Source organism: Clytia hemisphaerica, unplaced genomic scaffold, assembly GCF_902728285.1.
Source record: "Clytia hemisphaerica strain Z4C2 unplaced genomic scaffold, Clytia hemisphaerica genome assembly, whole genome shotgun sequence".
In the NCBI taxonomy this organism is placed as follows: domain Eukaryota; kingdom Metazoa; phylum Cnidaria; class Hydrozoa; order Leptothecata; family Clytiidae; genus Clytia; species Clytia hemisphaerica.
The window spans coordinates 233,473-258,971 of NW_027104261.1; the positions used below are offsets into that span (position 1 = coordinate 233,473).

Genomic DNA, 25,499 nt, shown 5'->3' on the forward strand with positions numbered 1-25,499 from the left:
AGCAAAAAAGTGCACACTTAAAGTGAATAGACCTTAGTACCAAGTCCCACCTTTCCCAATTTTCAACCCAGAGCAACATCCATTAAGGCCCCACGCATCTTTCTTGGCAAGACTTTCGACTCTCCTTTTTGCTTGATGTGGAAGTCTTTGGGTGGCAAATTCATATTCAAGACCTGCCTTTTTTTTACTGCTGCCCTTATTTTTATTATTCTGTAGTATATAATATTCTTCAGTGTTCCATTATTTTATTTTTGGCAAACAGTGCGTCTTCATTTTTTAACTATCCTTATTATTTTGTGTATATTACGGTGGATTTCATATTAGAATATATTATATTAGATAAGAAACAAATGACAAATTCGTTCTCATTCGCCTTCCCCGAAGCGAAATAAATATTGACCAAACAAATTTGCAAAATCATGAAAAGTTAAGCCTTAGCTTTTATGAGGCTTCTGACTTCCTTTTTCCTGTAAAAAATGAATAACGGGCTTTTATCTTACCGTCGGCAAAAAAGTGACGAAAAGATAGTTTAGCAAGTGGAATTTTTTTGGCCGACAATTGTTTTTACAAAATGATTTTCGATAAAATATCTTCTCTGAAAACAATAGCTGTATGGTTAGTTTATGGCCCTGTGGGGGTCGAATTATATGAGTTCTACAAACCCTGTAAGCAGAGACTCGATTGCTGTTTTATGGTTTTTGTACCCCAGTGTGGGACTTTGGAGGGTGTTGAAACCCGGGGGGGCACTCGATTTTGAAAACGACCGTACGTTCCGCCAAAAATCAGGTCTCTAAAATCGGACCCTTACAGTGCAGGAAAAATTTGGCTGAAAATCGACCCTTATAGTGAAATCTTTGGAAATTTTTTGCCCTTTACAGGGCAAACTTTTTGGAAATTTCTCATATTTTACGTCAAAATTTGGTATTTTCCCAAATTTTACACCCTGACAGTGCACTTTTTCCCACTTGCTCACAAATCAACCCTTACAGTGCACTTTCCAATGCACTTTCCAAAGTCCAAAAAAACTACCCTCTTAAGGGCCGCACGTCCGGTAGGTCACTTACCTGGAGTGCCCCCCCCCCGGGTTTTGAAAAGGCACCTTGCACATTCATACCTGACACCCATTTTGTACACGCCTCCTCTCTCGCGGTACCCTGGGGTACCAGAGGCCAAGTTTTCATCATAGAAAATATTGTCGATCTTTATTCGAGCTGTGACTCGTACTTCAACGAACGGCTAAAACTTTGGTGAATCGGCTTAAAAATTCTATAAACGAATAAATCTTATCTTTTTTTTACCATCCTTCTAGGGGGTTGTAGGGGTTCAAAATACCGTTTTGCCGTCAAATTTTTTTGCTGAATCCCGAAAATTGAAAAAAATGATAGCACAGGTTAAAATACTGGCATAATAGCGACAAATAAGGCTAAATACCGTCGCACTGCCTGATAAAATACCGTATTCGCGTCTCTTTTTTCGTCAAATTCCGTAATACCGTACTAAAATAGGGCAATCCCGTCACACCGTAAAAGTCAAAACCCCCTTGTTCTATCTCCAATAATCTGGTCCATCGCTTTTTACGTGTGGGCGGTAAGGGTGTCCACCCGCCCACATTTTGAATGTTATGTCAACGAAACATATTGGAAATAGAACCTAATCGAAAGTGAGAAAAAAGTGAAAGAAGAAAAAGGGCAAAGCCCACATTTTTTAACTTTTTTTATATCCATATATTTAATAGAAGTTTATCGAGTTTTATTCATCTCCTATCAAAATACTTTTATGGTAGATAATATATCTAAGATTTAAAATGGGTGAAGATGTTGGCTTGGTCAAAGCTCCCAGAATTTGTGAAATGATCCGAGAGGAGTCGGGTTATGGATTCAATCTTCACGGAGAAAAAGGAGTTATTGGTCAATACATAAGTGCAATCGACCCAGGTATATAACATTTTTGGACTGACAAGGATATGTAGGGGGTGACAGATCTTGTTTCTGAACCTTTAGGATGACTGAACTTTTTGATATTTTAATACTTCCAAATAAATTTATATGGTTATATGGGCTACCAGAATTCAACATAATTGCAAACTTAGTCTCAAGTTTCATTAATTTATTGGCTTTTTCTCAAAAAACGTGTTTTTTTCATGTTGTTTTTTTTGACGTTACAGGTCTGTAATTTTCTGTAAGGAGCTTGCAATATGAAAGATTATTGTTTTCTGTTTAGCCCTTTTACTAATGTATCTGGAAATGCATATTAACACTTAGTTTCCCATAAGGAGTATAACTGACACTGCATTTTATGAAATTGTGGGTTTTGGGGTACCGCGTGATTTTGGGGTGCAACCACCTGTACCAAAGCCAAAGCAAAGGCAAGGGAGAGGGTTATCATATCCGAGAAAGTGCAAAAATTAGGCACATGCAATATTTCAAATAGACGATTTTAAATACTATGTCTATTTCCAATATTTGTGTGTTCATTAAGTCTGCTAAATGACCTGCCCTACGTCAGCTTGGTAAAATCCGTGTGTTTTCATATGTAAACAAAAGTACTTACACATAGTTGTGACGTCGAAAAAGTCAAGGCTAGAGACAAAACGCTGAATGACGGAATGCCGGAACCGGAATAGCTGTTCCGGCCGGAATAGCTATTCCGCGGAATATGATTTTTTTTTATATTTTGTATTCCGCGGAATATGACTTTTTTTATTCCGCAGAATATGATTTTACTTATATCATGGATTTATCATAGAACTCTGGATACACAACGAGCTGGTTTTTCATCGATTTCTCATGTTCTAGCCTTGTCCGCAGTAATGACACATTATTGTTCACCCTCCTCCATTCACTAATAATCTTTCGTAAATTTTGTTATTGCATTTTTCATCAAAACACAGCTCTATACAATTCCCAAATGAGACTTAAACATCTCTCAAGAGAGTCAAATGCATCAAATTGATTGCTAATGATATGTCGTTATGATGTTTCAAGCTGTGAGAAAGATGTGACAAACATGCTATGTATAAGAAATTGAATGTTGACACCAGAAAATTTCAAACTTCCACCTCGCCAAAACCACCGTGCCACCGCGTGCCTCCAAAAGATTTTCATATCACTATGAAGCCAAGATACTCCAGTCTAACATATGTCAATCCTAGCTCTTCCCAGGAAAAAATTGGAAAGATAGATATTGCCAACCTTATTTTCAGCGTCATTCTAGGCTTTTTACTCGATTTTTCTTGTTTGATGAAGTTTTTTTCACATTTAATTTCATAAATGTATTCGTTAAGCTTTCTTGCTTTCATTTTCAAAGTTGCATCCGGTAAATATACAAAAACAAGAAGTTACAGGACTTTTTAGAAATGGGATTATTAATCATTTTTCAAAATCAGGGACCTTCGAGCCGCCATGACAGTTGTCCTTTGCGGACAAAGCTAGAACATCAATTGTTTTCTAAAACAATGGAAAGACAATAGTTCGCTCTCCACCGTTTTATTTGATGTTTATCCAGAGTTCTATGATAAATCCATGCTTATATCTTTTCCTCCATAATCACCTACAAGGTGATTATGAGGGCTGTAGTAGAGGCCTCAATTGGTCCAACCAGGGAACTTCGCCTGACTGCTTAGTCGGCCTTGAGCAAGGTATAAATAGCCAGAAAAAGTCCCTGAAAAAGCACTCCATGGCCTCCATACATGCTCCACATCCACGGTTCGGGTCAAAGTCCCAATTTTTGACCAGATTTTGATAATTTATGTTTTTTTGGGTGTAGATTCCAAAATAAGTGGTCCGAAGTCCTGAAAAATTCATGGCAAGGCTCTAGAGGGGGGTCAGAACTCATCGTACCAGACCACCAGCTTGGAGTCCCCGCCGGTGGGGGATGGAAAGCAGTGGGACGTTTCTACAACTCGTGAACCACTTGGTGCTGACGCACATCTTCAGCCAAGTCTAAAACTAGTACATAGCTTACACTAACATGCCACCGCAGCAATATAATATTTAAAGAATTCTATAATAAATTGTATAATCATAACAATGTCAATTGCAAGATTATAAGAAATGCATGGGGACAAAAAAATAGTAAGTAACTACACGTTTGCTTAAACGAAGAAATAAAAGATTTTCTTTTTTCCTGAAAATAATAACAATAACACTCCATCTAAATAAATAAAAACGATGGCCTAGTTATAATTAAGGTTTCGACGAAGCAAGACATGAAAAAATCTAATTAAAAAGAAATGACTCTTATGTTTTGCAAGCTAAAGTTTATTCCACTTAAATTGGCATTCATTTTTGCTATCATGTGGAAACCATATCAGAGTAATTAGACTACTCGAGTACCTAATAAACGTACAGTAGCGAATAAACGTACAGGGTCGAAAATGGAGGCATGCAAACCCGGGGGGGGGGTACTAGGGCAAGATGGGTTACGGGGATGCTCCGCTGGTCAGGGTACCTTTTCTAACCTCCACGAGTCCCAGGTAGGGTCGCAAAAACACCAAAATGGAAAAATCATTCCCTCGTAGGGTGCCTTTTTTTGGAAAATTTTGGGAAAAAGTAGAAAATTTGAGAAAATTTTGGAATTTCAGTCCCATTCAGGGTCACTTTTTTCGCAAATTTCGAGTCCCACGTAGGGTCCATTTTTCGAACCTCAGCGGAGCACCCCCGTCGGTTGACAAGGGTAGTACCCCCCCCCGGGTGCAAACCTAATTGAAGGATCTTTTTAATGAGGTTAGGGGGTAAATATTGGGTAATTTGCTTTCTTTTGACGAGTAGAACAAACCTCAAAAATCAAAGATGGATATTTATCATTAGAAACAAAAGTAGGCACTTGAAATTGAGGAAAATTTTTGTTAAAATTAATAAACGTACATGTACGTTTATTAGAGTATCCTCTTGAGAGTGGTTTGTACATGGTAGCAAAACAAACTTCCAATTTACATGGAATAGATTTTAAATGTAAGACGGGTTCAAGAAACGAGCTTGTCGGAACAGGTTGACGAGATAAAGCTTTTAATGCTTTAAAGATTGAAACATAAAAAATAATCAGGAATAATTAATTGATTTGATTATTGATTGATTTAATTACTGATTGATTGATTGATTGATTCTCTATTGCTACTTTGCCTAATAAACAATAGTCAAGAGGATACTGCGGATAAAATTTATCAAAAAGTTCTGCGCCATCTTAAATAGGGCGAAATAGAAACCAATCCTAGCTAAGGCCCGGACTCCACTCGCCTACGCTTTGATTGTACTTCTCAAGCAAAATCTTTTATGTTGTTGGTCAAAAGAAAAATAAAGATATGCCATTGTGGTCCATTCAGACGTACAGTCGAGAAAAGTTGAAATGCGCCTAATTTTTTTTAAAGTGCATAGTACTTTTTCATGATACAATCTTTTCTCCAAACTAAAAGCTGATTGAATCCATTAAGATGATCGCAGCGCAGACAATGAAGAAACGTGCCTTCAGGAAGCTAGACTTTTTGAGTTTATAGCTATATACTTTCACTTTATGGTGTTTCTGTATGACTGTCTGTGTGCCTAGTCTAACCACCGTTAAATGCCTTCGGGAAGGTCCCTCCTAACTTGGAAAGCCAGAATTGGAGCTATTTCACCAAACTACTGGAGCGCAAGTTATTACGTAGGCTATCACAACTGAAAAAGTTGAATGTATGCGCCTATACAAACTTTTTTCAGGTTTTTCAAATAGATTTACCACACTGAACAAACAGTGAAAACACTCTAAGTGAGGTAAATCTATTTTGAAGACCAAAAAAAAAGTTTGTTTACATCGATTCACATTCAATTTTGGATTCATATGCTACATTCTACTTTTTTGTACTTTGCCGGTATCTTGTTTTACCGTTTCTGTATGACTGTCTGTGAGCCTAGTCTAACCACCGTTAAATGCCTTCGGGAAGGTCCCTCCTAACTTGGAAAGCCAGAATTGGAGCTATTTCACCAAACTACTGGAGCGCAAGTTATTACGTAGGCTATCACAACTGAAAAAGTTGAATGTATGCGCCTATACAAACTTTTTTCAGGTTTTCCAAATAGATTTACCACACTGAACAAACAGTGAAAACACTCTAAGTGAGGTAAATCTATTTTGAAGACCAAAAAAAAAGTTTGTTTACATCCAAATAGATTTACCACACTGAACAAACAGTGAAAACACTCTAAGTGAGGTAAATCTATTTTGAAGACCAAAAAAAAAGTTTGTTTACATCGATTCACATTCAATTTTGGATTCATATGCTACATTCTACTTTTTTGTACTTTGCCGGTATCTTGTTTTACCGAGTTAAGAAAGATATTCCCGAGTTACGACCATATAATGGTCTTTAAAGCTTAAGAAGCTCTATAAACAATAAAGGTAGTTATTAATAAAATAACAGACAATATAAATTACAGTTTGATAAGTTTGAACAAAAATATCAACAAAATGTACATTTGAAAACTTGAGCAAATTTCTTTAAAGATTCCCGAAAAAGAATTGAAATCATTGCTGAAATGAACTTCTGACTAAATTACAGTATTTATTCAGTTTTAAAGACAAGAAACAAAATTAGACATACAAAACACTTTTTCCATTCAATGAATCGAATCAGCTCATCATCATAACCAGTCTGCCATTTTGTTTGTTTTGATTTGCAAAAGTAATATTGTAATCCTTGTTATGGTGTAATTATATACTTTTTCTATAATTTGCATTTATAACACTCGCTTCAGCTTTTCAATCCTAAATCATAACTAATGAAATGCAATATATAATAACGGTAATAGCATATAAACGTAATATGAAAATGTGTATAACATTTACCGCTGTATAATTTACCGCCATATTTTTGCGGAACACTTAATTGGCCGGAACATACAATACGAACAAACGCGCGCAAAGATTCGAGATTCCTGTCCAATATCCTTGCGTGAAGCTATGAAGGCCTCCTCACTCGCTACGCTCGTTGCGGGGGCAAAAATACTCTGAGGGGTCCCTATTAAGCTCTGGGCCAAGGCAAGCTAGCAAAGGTATAAGACCGCTGAGAAATAGAACTCCACATAGATAAAGTTGGCCCAGTGGTTTAAGGTGTCGGGTTGACACACTAGGGATCCCCGGTTCGAAGCCGGTCAAAGCCAAATTTAAAATTTTTATCCAGGTTTTGATTTTTCATATTTTTTTGGGTGTAGATTCCGAAAAAATAGGTCCGAAGTCCTGAAAAGTTAACGGAAGGGCGCTACGAGACCGTAAAGGACCCGTCCGGGACGGTAAATGACCCCTTCCCCTAGCGCCGGACTGGGTTGCAGGACGGGGGTACAGACGATTGCCGGGTCGTACAGCGTTTTTAGCCGGTCAAATTTTCTGTGAGGTAAAATTAATCTAGTTCTATCTTAGTTATATGTAAGGGAAACACTCAAGCATAAAATCCCAAACAACACCCCGGGAAAGGTGTATTCGAATGACTTCACAAGCGAAATTTTGGACAAGTGACGAATATTTTCCCCGACGAAAATTTTCCCCGGCCTTAATGCGTTCACCAACTGCCAGCAAGTGACGAATTTTTCCCTGACGAAAATTTTCACCGACGAAAATTTTCCCCGACGAAGTTTTCCCCGATAAGGGTGAAAAAACAGCCAATGAGGTAGCCCGATTGCTGATTATATGTGATTATGGGTGATTGATTATGGATGATTATGTACATAGATATACCCTCAGGGGTGATAAAAGAGAAAGATTATTATATTATAATACGATAATAAAAAATCATATTCCGCGGAATAGCTACATTACAAAAAAAATATATCTATAAAAAAATCATATTCCGCGGAATAGCTATTCCGGCCTATTCCGGCCGGAACAGCTATTCCGGTTCCGTTATTCCGTCTTTCAGCGTTTTGTCTCTAGCCAAAAAGTCAAAACGGTAGAGAACATCGTAACTTCCTTGTCAATTAAGTAGTACAGTTAGGAACATTTGGCGAGTTCCTGTACGCGACCGCAATCAAAAAAATCATAAAAAAATTGTGTTTGTGTCTTTTTTTACCGTTTTTTGCCTAGATGATATAGGAAACATAGTAAGTATAAGGCAGACTACGCAGTGCCTTTAATTGGCTGTAAAAAAATTATGCGTCGGTAGAAATTTCTTCAACTTTCAACAATGATAGAACACACCTATTTAAAAAAAATTAACCAGCGCATTTTTTATCTTTCTACTTCTTCATCTTCCATGAAGCTCTCAAAGTTAAATAGAATTAAGCACATAAGATATTCTTATAATTGTGAAATGTTGTTCCCGCTTTCGCTACGGTGGAGTGCATGACGTAACTCGCTCGCCTTCTGTTGGCTGGTCATATTGGGCGTTTTGGCGTTACCACCTCGAAGTGGGCGCCTTCGTCATTCCGCAACTCTGTCTACCATTTTAAATGAGTTAACAATAGATCCAAAAGGGTGCCCTCATCAAGAAAGATCATTTGCTTTGGTCTCCGGCTTTGGGAAGCAGTAATGTTTTATGATTGTTTTCGATGGAAAATGGTAAGAAACTTAAGTTTACAAGTGTCATTCAGTTTTTCCTGGCTGATAGAATAGCAGGATCCTGGATGGTTTCCCTAACAGTAGTATATATAACGAATCAATCGTAACAGGCATAGCAGGTTTTGTTTTCCCAGAGGAGAACTAAAAATGACACATCACATTTAATGTGTGAGTGACTTTTTTAAGCTAAATATTTCACATTTCTTTACATAATGGACATAATTCTGTAACTTTTTTGTTACATTGTTTTAATTGATTTTCAGTTCATTTACTCCCAAGATAATTACTTTGCACTTTTAACAACTTTCAAATCAACAGTCACTGTTTGTTACAATCCATTGCACATCGTGTCTTTTAGACGATTCCTATTTCAGATAACTTGAGCTCCACCGCAGATGATTGAAAAAGTCAATTCTTCGTGTGCTTCAACTTCACAAACTTCGCCAATCCTGGTGGTGATAAGATTTATATGAGAGTAATCGTCACGAAAAGCGCTAATAAAATATCGAAAAATGGAGATTCCCAAGATTGGCGACGGCATCTTAAATCTTGGTTAAAGAAAATCTCTTTGAACTTTCTTTTTTTTCTTTTGTTAATTGCTTGCGTCATTGATGACTTGCAAGGTATTTCTCAGGCCATATTTTAGAAAGGCAAGGCAGCGTCCGTTGGTGGCCAAAAAAGGCACTTTTTCCAGTGTTTTCCACTAAAAAGGCTTTTTTTACCAGTATTTTAGTCATTTCAAGAGGGGCAGCGCCCGATAACCGGACGCTTAAAGGGCATGAAAAATGGCCTGTTTCTCATAATGAAAACACACGGATTTTACCAAGCTGTACGTGCCCTCATTGGTTTGACGTGCCTTTGTGGTGGCCCTACGTTCCTTACTTACCTACGTGCTTGCGTGCCTGGCGTGCTCGCATGCTCGCATGCTCACGTGTCTACGCGCCCTCCAAAATTTGACCTGCTTTACGTGCCCGAAGTTTTGACGTGTGCTCAAATTTTGACGTGCCCTCGAATTTTGGCATGCCCTCAAATTTCAATGTACCCTCAAATTTTGACGTGCCTTGCTTAAGTATTGACGTGCCTTCAAATTTTTACATGTTCTGGAAATCAAAAATTTGAGGGCACGTCAAAATTTGAGGGCACGTCAAAATTTGAGGGCACATGAAAACTTGAGGGCACGTCAAAACCTGAGGGCACGTCAAAATTCGAGGGCACATCAAAATTTGATATGAAGGCACGTCAAATTTCGGAGGGAACGTAAGCACGCAAGCAAATAGGCACGTAAGGCACAAAGGCACATAGGGCACAAAGGCACTGATAAAAATGAGGGCACGTGGGCACGTAGAGCACGTCATTTAACAGACTCATGTTCATTGCAGGAAATTGTTATTTTTGTTATAAAAGTTATTATGCAAAATAAAGAATCGGTTGGTCTAAAAATATTCTTCCAATATGGGGGTAACCTCAGAAAAATTATTATATGATTATATGATTATATAACGTTATCATTATAAAAGTCTATGCTGGAGTAATTACCGTGAGATTGGGTAACTTGCATCAGTGGAGGCTAACATGCATAGCCCTCAAATGAAAGACCTGGTTGGTCATTAAAATACAAAGTTAAATCAAAACAAAAATGGTATCAGTAGAGCTGCGAGCGGAGCTGCATAGTTCATTTGTTTTGAAATTTTGCTGCTTTGATTGGTCAGTCATTTGATGGCTGTGCAAGTTTCCCTCCACTGATGCAAGATACCCGACTTCACGGTAGTTATTCAAAAGACTGTTGTTGACTATAATTGTACTGTTGCAAATATATAAACGACAGCCTACGTTAGCTTTGGCCAGGATGGAACAATCTCTCCACCCCACAAGGCCTACTTAGGCTTGTGAGAGATTATTTCATACCAGACCTCCCTAATTTCTTGCTTCTTTCTTCTTTTTGACTCAGACTCCTCTAACAGAGAACTTCCTTTCATGAAGACTAAATTTAATAACAGTGCTTGAAAATAATCTACAATATATATGTAAGCCCTCCTTTTTAAACTATCCCCCTTCCTTCCTATCTCCACCCTTTTTCATGAAAGTTTCTGATCCCCCTTCTTTATTCTTTTGGAAGGAATCGTCTGAACTATGATGGGAAAGATAAAAGAGAAAAGATTAGCCTAGTTTCTAATCCTGATATCCTTTTGATACACCCTGAGAGCTGACAGTAAAGCTAGGCTAGACTTACCTCTTTTCTCCTTCCCATTTTAACAATAGACCTTTTGCTAGGATATCATGTTGAATTATTAAAAACTCCAGCATCAAAACAATGATAAGAAAAATACACACTTGAATTAATTATGCAATAAAAATGTGCCATTGTTTTAATAATGATGGAGTTTTTAATTATTCAACATGACATCCTAACCTGCAAAAGGTTACATACCTATATAAAATGCTTACATTAGTGGACACATAAAACACATTAACAGAATTATTCCCCATTCAATATTTATATTGAAATCTGCAATAAAAATGAAAATTGTCTCTTCTAATCAGTGCTTCCGTTAGGCACTCCATGGGAAAGTCTTTTTTTAATTTCAACCAATGAGATTGCCACATATGATGATGAAGGTTAACAACTAGCCCTAATTTTGGCGCTACGGCTTTTGCGTTTTTGGCAGAAACTCACTATTTTAATTTTATATGCAGAATTTTTATTTTCTGGGCAGTTTCAAGTAGATATTAGATACACTCACAAAAAAAACAAAAGAAATTAAAAATTTTGGGGGGAATTCTGTGATATGATAAATGTAGTGCTAGAAGCCACACAAGGGTGTAATATCTTGCCTCTAATTTTCAGGAAGCGCAGCTGAGAAGTCTGGATTATGTGTTGGTGATCGCGTTGTCGAAGTCAATGAAGTCAATGTTGAAGCAATGTCTCATGGAGAAGTGGTCCAACAAATCCGCACTGATCCTAAAAAAGCTATTCTTTTGGTAGTGGATAAAATCACTGATAACTATTTGAAAAAGATTAACAGACCTGTTACATCTGCCCTTGCCACTTATACTACTGTTCATGAAATTACAATAGAAGAAGCTGAGAAATTACAGGAGTTGAGACTCCAAGCTGAACAACAACAAAATGTTACTGATGATGCTGATGATGATGGTAATACGCAATTGAGTGTTGAAGATGAAAATGTTGAATTACAAGATTCAGATTCGTTACCATCAAATGGTGAAGAGCCAGAAAATGAGGCCCCTGGAGACACACCTGAGTCAGAGAAAATTTCATCTGTCCCAGGAGACATTGAATCTCCACCTCTAAATTCACATACATCAATCTCACCAGAACCAGAAGAGCCTACTAATCAAGATCCGCCACCTGAAGAATCCCAACCTGAAGAATCCCAACCTGAAGAATCCCAACCAGATGAAAATATATCACAACCAGATGAAAACATATCACAACCAGATGAAAATATATCACAACCAGATGAAAATATATCACAACCAGATGAAAATATATCACAACCAGATGAAAATATATCACAACCAGATGAAAATATATCACAACCAGATGAAAATATATCACAACCAGATGAAAATATATCACAACCAGATGAAAATATATCACAACCAGATGAAAATATATCACAACCAGATGAAAATATATCACAACCAGATGAAAATATATCACAACCAGATGAAAATATATCACAACCAGATGAAAATATATCACAACCAGAAGATCCAGATTATGCAATTCTAGAATCACCTCCCCCAGAAAAGAGATCTGTGATAGAGTCTTCAGCAGAAAAGAGATCTGTGATAGAAGCACCGCAAGATGAACCAACAATGCTAGATTCTCCTCAACCAGAACGAGAATCTGCAGAGCCTGTTGTTCCGATTGAGCAACAATTTAGTGTTCTTGAAGGAAAGAGCAAAAAGCAACCACCAATCGATACAAAAGTTGTTGAAAAGGATTCTAATAAAGAATCTAAGAAGGACTCTTTTAAAAAGATGTTTATGAAAACACCGAAACGTAAAGAAGTCAAACAGAATTCTGATTGGAGATCAAAATTGGATGAATTTAATAATTTGTAGAAATGTTGATTGGTGTGGCTTAAGTCTTGATTATTAAATGGTATAAGACTACTAGAAAATTGGAATATTCTTGTTTGAGATATAACTGTATTTGCTACAGTTAGATTCATAGAATATAATATCAAAGAACTAATTTATCTTTTAATACTATTTTTTAGACTTTTAATTAACACTAGGTTTGAAGGTGTAGACCCTAACATTATAATGTGGGGTCAAATTATTTGGAAAGAGAAGGAATTGTAGCAATTGAATAAAATTCTGTCAAAATGGTCAATGTGCTATGTAGTAGTTAAAATTGTGATTTTTGTTTGACATTTCTTGACCGTGTGACTTTCAAAGTCTGTAAAAACTGTTTTTCTGTCAACACGTATTATAAAAATCTTTCTTGACTTTCAAAGTCTGTAAAAACTGTTTTTTCTGTCAACACGTAAATTATAAAAATCTTTCTTGACTTTCAAAGTCTGTAAAAACTGTTTTTTCTGTCAACACGTAAATTATAAAAAATCTTCTTGACTTTCAAAGTCTGTAAAAACTGTTTTTTCTGTCAACACGTAAATTATTAGCAGTCTTAGCATTAACTCTTTTCTTTAGAACAAATTTAGAAATTAGAATTTATACTCAAAATAAGCCTAAACCAAACGGACTGACACAAAATGTCAAACAGCATAATATCTAACGTCCATTAAAACGTTAAATGAATGTTGAAACAACGTTATGTTCTGAAGTCAATTCGCTTTAGTGTGCACTCTTTTTCGCGACCATACAAAAACCATGTTAGCGTAAAGGCTGATTCCTTTCAAGCGGTTTCCATAATGGGTAGAAAAAAGATTGCACGCATTAAATAGCGAATGGTGGACTTCAGGTTAGAATGAAGTGGTCGTTAAAGCAACTACTTGGCCTGAGATTTGCCTTTAGTCATATTAATTTTACGTTTTTAATTTCGTAGTTTTACATAGTTTTCATTTTAAAGGTTTAAAATCTAGGGATAGATCTAATCTTCAAAATTTACTAGAAATCTTTTCATTCTAACATGTTTGCCAAATTACTGATAATTAGTATGTACGAATAGATGTCAGCTTGTTGTTAACAGATCTATCAAATCTCTTATCAGCACTGTTTTTAAATGTGTTTATTAGCATTATGTCATATTTGTCATCAGTAATATTTTCACAGGGAAGTTTCTGCTATCTCATTAATTATCGATCAAAGAGATTTTTTTTCAAGGTACATGAAAAGATGGTAAAATATAGTAGGGGCCACTATGTCGCGAAAAAGCTTCCCGTGTGCAACAGCTTGTGCAAAGGGATTTTATGATTGAATATTGTTCCTTGAATGTAGAAGATCAAAATTTGAGAGGTGGGGGCCGGGTGTGACCACCCGTTGCCATGGAAACTGACGTCATTGGTTACTATGGCAACCAAAATAAAAAGTCGTCAAAATTGAAAATTTTTTGTTTCATTTGAAAGAGCATGAAATACTGATAAAGAAAAAGATCACAACCTATGTCTGAAAGTGAATATATCAGGAGATATTAAGGAAATAAGGCAAAATGACGTCATAAAACGATGACGTCATCGAAAAATAAAAATTTGCCAAAATTCAAAACTTTTGGTTTTTGGAAAAAATACCTTCCAGTGAACAAAAAAATATTATTACGAAAAAGTCTGAAATCCTTTTAGAAGTCTATGAGCCAAAATTGATATTTTTAAATTTTGCCTGTAATGTGCTTGGGCAAGCTCCAACCTCCGACAGGCAAAAAATGAAATTGTAAATTTTGGCCAACAGACTTTTTTTAACGAATTTTCAAACGTTTTCGTAATAATATTTTATGTTCCCTGGAGGTCTATTTCCAAAAACTAAAAATTTTCGATTTTGGCAAATTTTTATTTTTCGATGACGTCATCGTTTTATGACGTCATTTTGCCTTATTTCCTTAATATCTCCTGATATATTCATTTTCAGATATAGGTTGTGATCTTTTTCTTTATCAGTTTTCATGCTCTTTCGAATGAAACAAAAATTTTCAATTTTGACGACTTTTTATTTTGGTTGCCATAGGTAACCAATGACGTCAGTTTCCATGGCAACGGGTAGTCACACCCGGCCCCACCTCTCAATTTTGATCTTCTACATTCAAGAACAATCTTCAATCATAAAAATCCCTTTGCACAAGCTGCTGCAACGGGAAGACATAGTGGCCTCTACTAATACTTCTGTTTGACAAGAATAAGCGAGAAGAATAGTTTTTAAGAACACGAACGAGGCTCAAAAGCGCCAAGAAATAAGAACAATTTGAGGACAATCCTGAGCCTGAATGATTGATTCTTAAGAAAATCTAAACTTAGTAGAATGAGTTAAGACTACTCAAATCACCCTTAATATAAGAGAATGCTGAGTAAAATTCGAGGCTCAAAGTGCCAATTTTTGAAGACCTTAGCACGTGAAGCTATATATGCTTTAGATATAGATAAAGCCATTTATGTTTTATCCAAGATAATATTTTTAACACCAATACTATATTGTTTAGCCAATGTATGATACTTTTAAAAATGGCTACTAATTTTTAATTTTCCATTATTCTGCTATTTAGACTCGGTAAAAATTTTAATGCGGGGGTAACTTTTCTTTAATTTTCAATTTTATGTTTTAAAGGTAATTCATTTATATTATAGGAAAATATTATTCCACGAAATTTTATATCATATAGATCAACAGTTATATATAATACATCTTTCAATTATTCGACTTTTAAAAATCTATTGAATCTTTTCTTACGAAGTAACATGTAGCACTTAACTCCAGTCCCTTAATTGAGTTCATAATTTTATAGAGCTTTAAGAATTTTGCTACAATCGGCGCCGAAAATTTGGCAAAAAAGGGGATTTTTAAGTGCTTTGAAGTACAGTTCGGAAGTAGAGTTTTAATTCTGAGTATTAAAATTAGACTTAAGCGTTTGGACCTTAGGATCTCAGGTTCTAAAAGCTCAAAAAATGTTCCAATAAGGCAGAGATATAGTCTGGAAGCCACTCCTAAATCGAAAAATTCCGATGAAGCAAAGTGGAAATACTGAACCTGCAATTCTCGCTTTGACCTTTAAAATCTTGAAAAACGTTAAAATACCAAAAATGGTCAATATTTTTCGGTGCTGATTGTAGCTACAAGCCCAATCTAACAAAAGGTATCTATCAAACCTTTAAACTTTTTTACTGGGGCCATTCCCTTTCATGCAAGAAAAATTTCCAGAAAAAAATTCAGGGGGTAATTACATGTGGCTTGAAAAGGTTAGTCCATCCCTCTTATGAATACTAAATGGAGTAGGACCCCTCACGAGACTAGTCTGTACACAACCCGATATCTACGGCTAATTTCAAAATTCATTGCACTAGGCTACGATAATCGTGAGATACACTCTGGTACAGATTTATCACGAGACCATCTCTTCTAATTTTTGGGTTTCGTCACGATTGCGAAAATTTCCTGATCCCGCATCATGCAAGAAAGAAGCCTCATCAGTCACGCTAATCGCCCTGGGATGGAGCGATTGTATACATCTTAATTACCTATTACTTCATTCTTGAATGATAAGAGATTTTGTAAATAAAATTTTTCTTTTGATTATTTACTACAAAAATCAAAATATATACATTTTAATACTTATAATATCTTCATAAAAGTGGAAAAAATAATACATCTTTGTCATAAGTTATATATTGTACATGATTGTTTCGAAAATGTCTATTTGGGGATACCAATTTGGGACACCTTTTTGATTTCAGAGTCACCCAAATTAACAGCCCACGATCTTTTTTTATTAAGAGCGGCAGCTTTTTGAAGTCTTCAAAAGTTATAAGTTATAACTTATTCTCATTTTTGGGGCAAATTTTTGGGTAATTTCCCAAGGAATTGTATAATTTAGGATTATCGCAAATTGTTAGATGTTCCTAATTTAGCCCTTTAACTTTTTACTCGTAATCTTACTGAATCTTTAACTTTGTTCTATAATAGGAAAAAAAGGTGTACTACTTTAAGTGGATCAATTTACGCGAGGATTATATTTTACGAGTTTTCCAAAAATTCGCGAAATTTAATGCTCACGAAAATTAAAAGGAGGAATTTTAAACCAAAATCATAGTTTTTTTGCCAAACCCTTAGGAAAATGAAAGAAATTAAATAAAAGGGATTGTAAAAAGTTCTGTAAAACCTCATAAAAACATCGACGTCTTCATATAACCGGTTAATATCCCTAAGAAATTTCATAATATCTAGGATTTGCACATTTATAAGATGTTCCTAAATTAGCCCTTTAAACTTTTGACTCAAAATTTTAATATACTTTGTTCTAATAGAAAAAAAGATGTATTTGATAAAGAAATCTGGAAAAACTCGGGAAAACTTCATTAAAGATGTCGTCATCATCATCCTCATTTTCGACCTCTCTCCAATAGCCGTCCTGGTTATTTGTTTGCGTATTGGTGCTTCTCTCAATAAACGGTTTGTTGTCCTGAAAAAAAAGATTTGTCTAAAGTAACGTGCTAACTGTCTGGCACACCACGTTGTTTTAACGTTCAAATAACGTTATTTGGACGTTATGAATGTCAATGGACGTTGTTTTGACGTTGTGTGCCGGCTGGTCTTTATGTTCTTGGACTTTAATAAAAATTCTTGTTTTTTTCCAGTTTAGCTTTTTTCACGTGTACGTAAAATTTTATAAGCTTACGTAGTGTTTTAAGGCCTTATGTAGAGTTTTGCTTACGTTCAAAAAAGTTTTTGAACGGAAGGAAAAGTCACGTAAGACCCTCTTAAACAACAAAGACTCTACATAATGTCGTGGAAATTCCCATAAGCGACAGCCTACGAACGATTTTCCGTAAGGTCTAAAGTAAAACTTTACGTACGTGTGAAAAAAGCTTTAACCCCGTTTTTTTCTCAGGAAGTAGATTCACGTGGAAATTTATCAAATTTATAAATGTAATTTTTAATCGCGACTATAATAATAGGGAAATAAAGGCCGTTGTCATTTTTCCAGCGTGAATATTTTAATTCTCTACTAGTGTTACTTTTTACCTTCAAACGATCATATTAATCGAACCCATGTCTTGACCTTGATACAAAAACACTGCATCCTTCTTTTATTTATAGAGCTCTTAAAAAGTAAAAATACTGGTGGAAAAACAAGCAATAATCAATCTCCCTGGCGACAGTTGTTATATCTGAAATAAAACGAAGGGAGAGTAGTGTCAAGATCAGTAAGTTCGATTTACTAGGGTCAGATACATCAAATGTTTATACAAGTGTGGACTCTCGCTCATTTGAACTTCTATTGTTAGATTTTTTTTTTAATTCAAACTAATCCCTCTCTAAATCGAATCTCTCTGTTATTCGAACAAATTAAATTCTCGTTAAAGGTCAAATTAGCAAGAGTTAAACTGTATTTTGTAACAATCTCGGACAACCCTCTTAAACTCTGACCCAATCTCCTTTCCTTGAGCTTCGGGATAAAGATTGATGCAAACAAAACACTATTCTGAAAATTACCTTCTCATCACAATTAATGACTATCATGTTGAATTACAGTCACCCTCTCAATTCGAATTTTTCTGTAATTCGAACTATAATATTTGTTCCAAAGCTGAAAGTGGTTATTACTCTCGTAATTTGAACTTTTCTTTTCTTTCGAAAAAATTTTTTATCCCTTGAAGTTCGAATTAGAGAGAGCCACTGTATTCATAATTTTTCTGAAGTCATGTTCATTGAATTTGCACTGTTCAAAGCAAAGTTCTTGTACACTGATATCCTAAACATCAACGAACGGTTTCAAGATACCTTCCAACAAACACCAGTCATTGCGTATAGACGCACACAAAAAACTTGAAAGATTCTATTGACAAACATCAATATCCAACAACAAAGTCTCGAGGAAAAACAACAAAAACTGAAAGGAAAGTGCCAGCCTTGCTTAACAAGGACAGGAACCTTTGCTGTAAAACAAATAATGTCAAACCTCAACCTTCACCAGCAACAAACCAAAAGGACGTACCAGATCTTCCACAACGTTAACTGCAAAAGCACTCGCATCATCTACCTCCTGGAATGCAACAAATGTCACATCCAATATATGGAAAAAGCGAGACCCAATTCAATCAAAGACTCAATAACCATAGAAGTATGCATAACAGACCACGACAAGGACAATCCCAGCGTGTAAACATTTCCACCAAACCAACCACGATTTCAACAGAGACGCAAAGTTCCACCTCATCGAACAGATCAACGAGACAGATATAGAAAGAATGAAAAGGATAATACTACAGAGAGAAAACTTCTGATCAAAGAACTGAGAACCCTCGCACCTCATGGGTTGAACCAAGAACTCAATCTTCTCCAACCGAGCGCCTAAGTCTGATTTACACGTTCATTTTAGACCAAATTCAACTTATCAGATGGCCCCATTTACACCAACCCATTTTCAAGCCGAAATCGCCTAAAATGACGTATTTGTCCAATTTGACGTCAAATAATTTTGTATAAAAACGCTTTTTTTTCTATAGAAATATCATTCCCTTGAGAACGGACCGAGTCCGAAACATGTCGGGAAAAATCAAAATACAATAGCCGCATTCTTTTTCACCGTCCAACACACTNNNGGCCCAGCTAGCTTTAGCGTAGTGGGCCTTTCATTAGCATTCTGCCCGGTGTCAGTGTGTAACAATTTACTAGGCGATACGCGTTTTCAAGCACAGCACAGGCTAGTACATATTATGAAGGATTTGATTGGCTGTTAGAACATGATTGACAGAATAAAAAACAATTGAAATCGTCTTTATTGGTTAAAAACATAAAAGGAGAAAATACAATTAACTATTAAGAATATAACAGATGTAGTACGTTTTAAGAAAAACAATGTGATTTACACAGAAATAACCGTAACAAATCTTCTCTTTAGGAAGATGTTCTTTTAAAAAAGTTGTTTTTACATTTCTCTATCATGTGAACAGTTCAGTTGTTCACGTGTTAGGAAAAAAACTAACATCTCTGTATAAGATTAAATATTATGAATTATTTCTCATTGCTGTAAAAGGGGGGGCGTACGGGGTTTCTGATTTCCGAAATTCCGAGCATTTTTGACCTGATTTCCGATATTCCGCAAAAATATTTCACTAATTCCGATACCGAATTTTTTTCTGTAGATAATTTTCACTTAAAGAAAAACTTGAATAAAAAAAGGAAGAAACTGCGGGAAAAGAATATTTTTGCCAAATACAGTACAACTATTATTAAACCCCGCGGGGACACGGCACGCTGCAAAGCGGTGGTACGACAAAGAGACCAGAGGACACAAATTTCAGTTTAACCCCCTACCTCAAAAAAGGAAGTTTGTAAAAGATAATGCAAGCCGGATGCGAGCGAAGCGAGCGCGAAAAATTTTCGTTGACTTTTGCTTTAAAATCCACCCTTTTTCCCTAAAAAAAGTGTTGAGAAGAGTATTTTTCCCTGACTTAGAAATGGAAAGAGAATATTCTTTCCTGACCAAAAACGTCAAATTTTTCGTGTTGTAGTAAAATAATTATTTCAAAAATAACCCGGCCAGCTTTACAATAGTCAAAGTGTGTTGACTTTAAAAAAAAATAAAAAATAGAGATTCAAAGATTGACTGAAAACCATCAAATTCAAGGCATTCTGGAAAAAAAGCTCCCTGACTTTTCCCTGACTTTTTTACGAAAAAAATTTTACGAAAATTCCCTGACTTTTCCAGGTTTTCCCTGACTTTTTCAAAAAACAACCCATTTTCCAGGTTTTCCCTTTCCCTGGTTTTCCGCTGGGAGCCCTGTTATAGAACTGGATTTTCATCGTTCCGAATGATAGGTGATGATTTGACTCTCAGTAAAATATTAACGCCTTATTATAAAAATGTTGACCTTCTCACAAAGCCCTCGAGGCATCGTGCCATTCATCGTACCAGCTTTGGTCCGTTTTGAAAAAGCTTTAATTTTTCACTGCTTACAAAAGGTCCGCGAATGAAATAAGATTGTGTTGTGGAGCAATCTATACCTATACCCATCATATGTGCGCGCGAACGCCGCTAGGATCTAGCGCGCTTGTGCTTGACGTCATTGATTCAGAAAGCGTCTTTTTGGGGGATAGAAATTAGTGAGGTTAAGTCCCAATTGTAAAATCACGACCATGAAATTAACAGGCTAGGAGTTTAACCAATCAAATTTCGTATTTTTCGTCGTCTCGTGATTATCCTGGTATGCTAACCTCAGTATTATTTCCGAAGCACACAATCGGATACCGAAAAACCGAAACTAAAGCTCTCAACCGAATTCCGCAGTAAAAAAAGTCATTTTTCCGAAACCGAATTTTTTGGACCGACCTACCGAGTGTTGAGTGATTACGAAATTCCCGCACAAAACAAGCCCATTTCCGAATACCGAAATTCGTACGCCCCCACTGAAATAAGAGTAGCCGAATGGTCTAAGGTTATGGCTTGTATTAGCGACTCAGGCAAATCCCCTCTGCTACTCAAGTCTTGTTAAGTTCATATTTTTATTCGCTGGGCCTTCATGCCCTCTGGGCTTCTTGTTTTAGTTTATTCAGCACGAAATCGAACACAATATAACAATAGGAGACATCGGTCAGATGTAAAAAATGTGTCTGATATGACACGGGAACACTTATTTAAAATCATATTAATTTTAAAAACACATTTAATAAAACAGGGGGGGGGTCGGTACTAAAATCTCAGACATCATGACATTTAGTGACGTGGTGGTACTGCAAAAAAGCTCAAAAATGATTTTAGTACCATGTGTACTAAAATACCAAAAAGGGTGGTACCTTAAAGAAATTTTTGAAAAATCTTAGTATTTTGTTCTAAAATCAGCCAAAATGGAGCATTTTTTTAAGAATTTTGGAAAAAACTTGATTTTTTTTTCAGGAATTTTCGAAAAAATCTTCAGAAATCTTTCAGAATTTTTAAATATTTTTTAAAAATATTTTTATGTACAGTTCAGCACAGTTTAGTAATAAAATTATATTATTTTGCAGATTGATGCACTAAATTCGACTAGTTTTGTAACAATGACCCCATTTTGGTAAATTTAAAGCCGTAAAAGGGCAAAAAATGGGTGGTATCTATGTTTAAATTGCTCAAAATAATTTTAGTACATTGTACTAATCCATTTTCGAAAAATAGGTGGGAGGTATGTCAAAAATTTTCGAAACTCCTTTAGTCCAGTGGCGAGTCCAGCGATTGAAAAAACTGGACAAGCAGATTCCGTGCTTTCGCACGCTAATTACTTTTGCTGCGTATCAACGTCATAAGAGAAGGAGGCAGTGAAAACGTTTAAATAGGGCGTTTGAATTACAAACATCCCGCTGCATTCACTCATCCTAAGCGTCTTGTGTATGTGTGGTAAGAAAAAATTCTTTTTAAAAATGTCTAAAAAATCAATGAGGAATCAAAATTACTGATTGTGGAACTACTGCTGGAATGAAACACTAGCTGTTACTTACGAGCAGTTTGAAAACTAGTTAATGTTTGTTGAAAAAGACTTTGGCCCCAAATCATGAAAAGCACCAAGGAAACGTGAAAGCTGCTTATGTACAACTGCTGAAATCAGTTTGACCAATCTGGCTAAGCTCAAAAGAAACTCGAAAAAGAGAGCCAACGCACTTTTACTCAAGAAACCGGCCATCAAGATCAATTTGCTCATAACACCAGTTTAGAACGATTGAGGATACCCTCGAATTCATGGAAGACGGATGTTGATGGGATGAGAAGCTTTGAATAAAGGTAAGAGATACTAGAGACTCGATTCAACATATTAGAGTCGCCACACATATGGGTGGTACTGTCAACGAATTTGGCAAGCGACTTACATCCGGAGACGGGAGGAAAAGAGCTTAAGAGGGCTATAAAAATGCAGAGCAAGTTAAAAGAACGTATATATAAAAGCCAAGAATAGAGGAACCTGAGAGAATACTCCAACGCATAATCTAGAACTGAACAAGGAGCCGTATGGATGAGGTGGTCTGTATTCAGCAAAGAGTAGGGCACTACGTCAGCCACTGTCTTTTTCTGATCTTCTTCACCTTTGACCCACTCGACAAAGTTAATGTCCTCAACAACAGCAACAAAAATTCGTCGTCCAATTCAAATCTAATCGTCAGGGATGAAAAAATTTAACAAAAATAGAGATTTTCAGATATTCAGAACAATTTTTCAACTTTTGAATACAGTAGCTATTTACGTTTGCGTTAGTTTTTAAAAATGATTACAAGTTTGTCTTGTTGTAATTAGATTAGTATTAATAGAGCTGATGATATAAATGTACCTGCTCTCATTCTATTTCAACTGTTCTTTTACCTTCTTTTAAATAAATGTCAAAAAGGATGATGCAACAAATTATCAAAACTTCTCTCCTTCGTTTTGCTAATTACCCACTGGGATAAAAGACGATTAATAAATTTTGCGTTATTCAAGAACTTCAATTTTGGCAACCCAATTTAAAAACGAAAAGCGTTGAATTAAAACCAACCAAGAATTACGAAGGTCATCTTTTCGGACGCAAGTGGTACAGGCTATGGAGGTGCGCGGGAGCATAGTATAGGAAACATCATAAAAAAGGAAATTTTGGTATACATGAAATACAAACTACTCAACTTGTCGTGAACTTTCACTGTTAAATATTTTGACGTCCTTTCCAAAACTTCTCGAAAACGAAATAATTGAGGTCACGGACAACGATGTTGTGAAAAAATCAGCCGCGGTAGCACAAAAAAACACCTACAAAAATTTGCAATAGAAATTTTTCAACATCTGCTATCTCAAACGTCGGAATTTACCCTACTTGGATCCAAGGGACATCATAAAAACAGCAGATTTAATTTCCAAATCTACCGACACCGATAATTGGTCTTCGATAATGAGATTTTTAATTATATAATCAAAAAATGGAAAATTAATATCGATCGAATTTCCCAATAACCAAAACCTAAAGCAGTGTTCTAATTTGTGAGTTTTACCCAGGAAATCCGCCGTCAACGTGTTTCCTATTCCACACAAAATTATAATGACGGATTTGCAGGCTTCTATCTGAGCATCATTTTTCTTTCATTTTATGTTGACAAACTTGGTGACTACATTCGCAAGATTTATTACATCACGATCAACGTTACACGTGGTTTTTTGTGTCAATGCCCTGTGCAAACACTCTTTGCGTCAAGTCTCTGTACAACCGCATTTGAGGAGTTCGTCTCCATCTGAAGCCATCGTCTTACAGATGGCAAGGCAAGGGACGAAATTACTATTTTCTATTTCAATTTCGACAGATCATGATCCCAAAAATTTGAAAGAAAAATCGCAACAATATAAAGATAAACTGAAATCCGATTCAAAATTTTCAATCATTGGGAATTTAACTTTAAATTATTTTTTACTACTTATTATGTAAAACTCAGAACTTTTTCTTTTTTATTCTCTCGTGTTATTGCAGACAAATACCAAACAAAAAGTAGCTATTTTGTGATTTATTGTTTGTTCATCGAAAAGGAAATAAAACCGAGAAGCGAAGTTTCAGCGATTGAAAAAAGCTGGAAAAGCAGATTCTCGTGCATTTCGCACGCTAATTACTTTTGCATGCGTATCATACGTCTAATGAGAACATGCATGTGAAACGTTTTAAATAGGGCTTTTGAATTACAACATCCTCGCTGCATTCACTCCATCAAATAAGCGTACTAAAAAAAAGCTGTCCAATTTACTAGGTTGCAGGATTTTTTAGAATTAGCGAAATCTTCCCATTCAGATAAAGGAAATCACTTTTGCATTTCGGTGCACAGTTTTTTACCAAAGTCAAAAACCGACAAGTTCGTGAAGGTAAATCGTTTTCATTAGCAGACAGGAACAAAATCTGTCATTTACTGGCTTCGCAAATATTTGTCACTATCCAAAGTAAATTACAACTCGAGGCTTACCTATTTGTCATCGTACAAAACAAGCAGTTTCAACAATTGCACGGAAAATTATTATGCATGCGCATCATTAAGTGATAATTATGATTCGTATGTCTTTTAAATACAATTCAAAATCTAAATCGCCTCGCTATTGCATTCACTCAAAATCATTTTAACATACTTTAGCAAACTTTTCCGAAATTTCCAGATTTTCTCGTACTATTTTAATCATAAGCCCTTGTATACCCGGTCAACCTTTCTACTTTATGCCATGGAAAACGGACAAGAGCTTTCCTGGACTTCAAACAGATCAATCAATGGCTTAGACGATCAACCACCAAGGATACAATAGAATAACTAAGACTATCGATTACCAAAAAACGCCGGTCATTAGAGATTAACGATCTTATCAACATTCACCACAGACAACTTATCAACTGGATCGTGGATGTGTTTATCAAGTTGATGAATTTGTATTTCTTAAACAAAATTACAAATAGATTGATACATTTTGAAGCTATGAAGCATACCTCGAAAATCCATTTAATAATTATAATTCAAATTTTGATCTTACATTGAGGGTCAAACACTGCAGTGGAATAATTTCTTAGTAAAATTTGTCATAAAGGGGGAAGACCTTAACCTCCGAAGGTCGGGTGACGGACGCCAGTGGTTCTGAGATAAGTTTCCTCCAGAAAAAACAGCCACTGGGGGTTTACGCTACACGCTTCGTCACAAAAATTCAGTTGTATTTTATTTGAGTTTATCCAACTTGTAATTTTACTACTGATTGTTAAACATTTTTTACACGAGTGTGATTGCAGACAAATACCAAACAAAAAGTAGCTATTATTGTGATTTATTGTTTGTTCATTCGAAAAGGAGAAATAGCCGAGAAGTCTTACATTTTAGTACTGACCCCCCCC

At 35.8% G+C, this 25,499-nt stretch overlaps 1 protein-coding gene across 2 annotated transcripts; it reads left to right on the forward strand.

Annotated features, from left to right (window-relative positions):
* Positions 1-1,635: 1,635 nt before the first annotated feature.
* LOC136816630 (heat shock protein DDB_G0288861-like) lies at positions 1,636-12,626 on the forward strand. Of its 2 annotated transcripts, XM_067072969.1 has the most exons (3): positions 1,636-1,934; positions 11,369-11,923; positions 11,981-12,626. In XM_067072969.1, exons 1-3 carry the CDS (start codon positions 1,805-1,807, stop codon positions 12,613-12,615), a joined length of 1,320 nt encoding a protein of 439 aa, XP_066929070.1. In that variant the 5' UTR covers positions 1,636-1,804; the 3' UTR covers positions 12,616-12,626. The 2 variants fall into 2 exon arrangements, with proteins under 2 accessions (XP_066929070.1, XP_066929069.1); XM_067072968.1 differs by having other exon boundaries at positions 11,369-12,626.
* Positions 12,627-25,499: the final 12,873 nt, after the last annotated feature.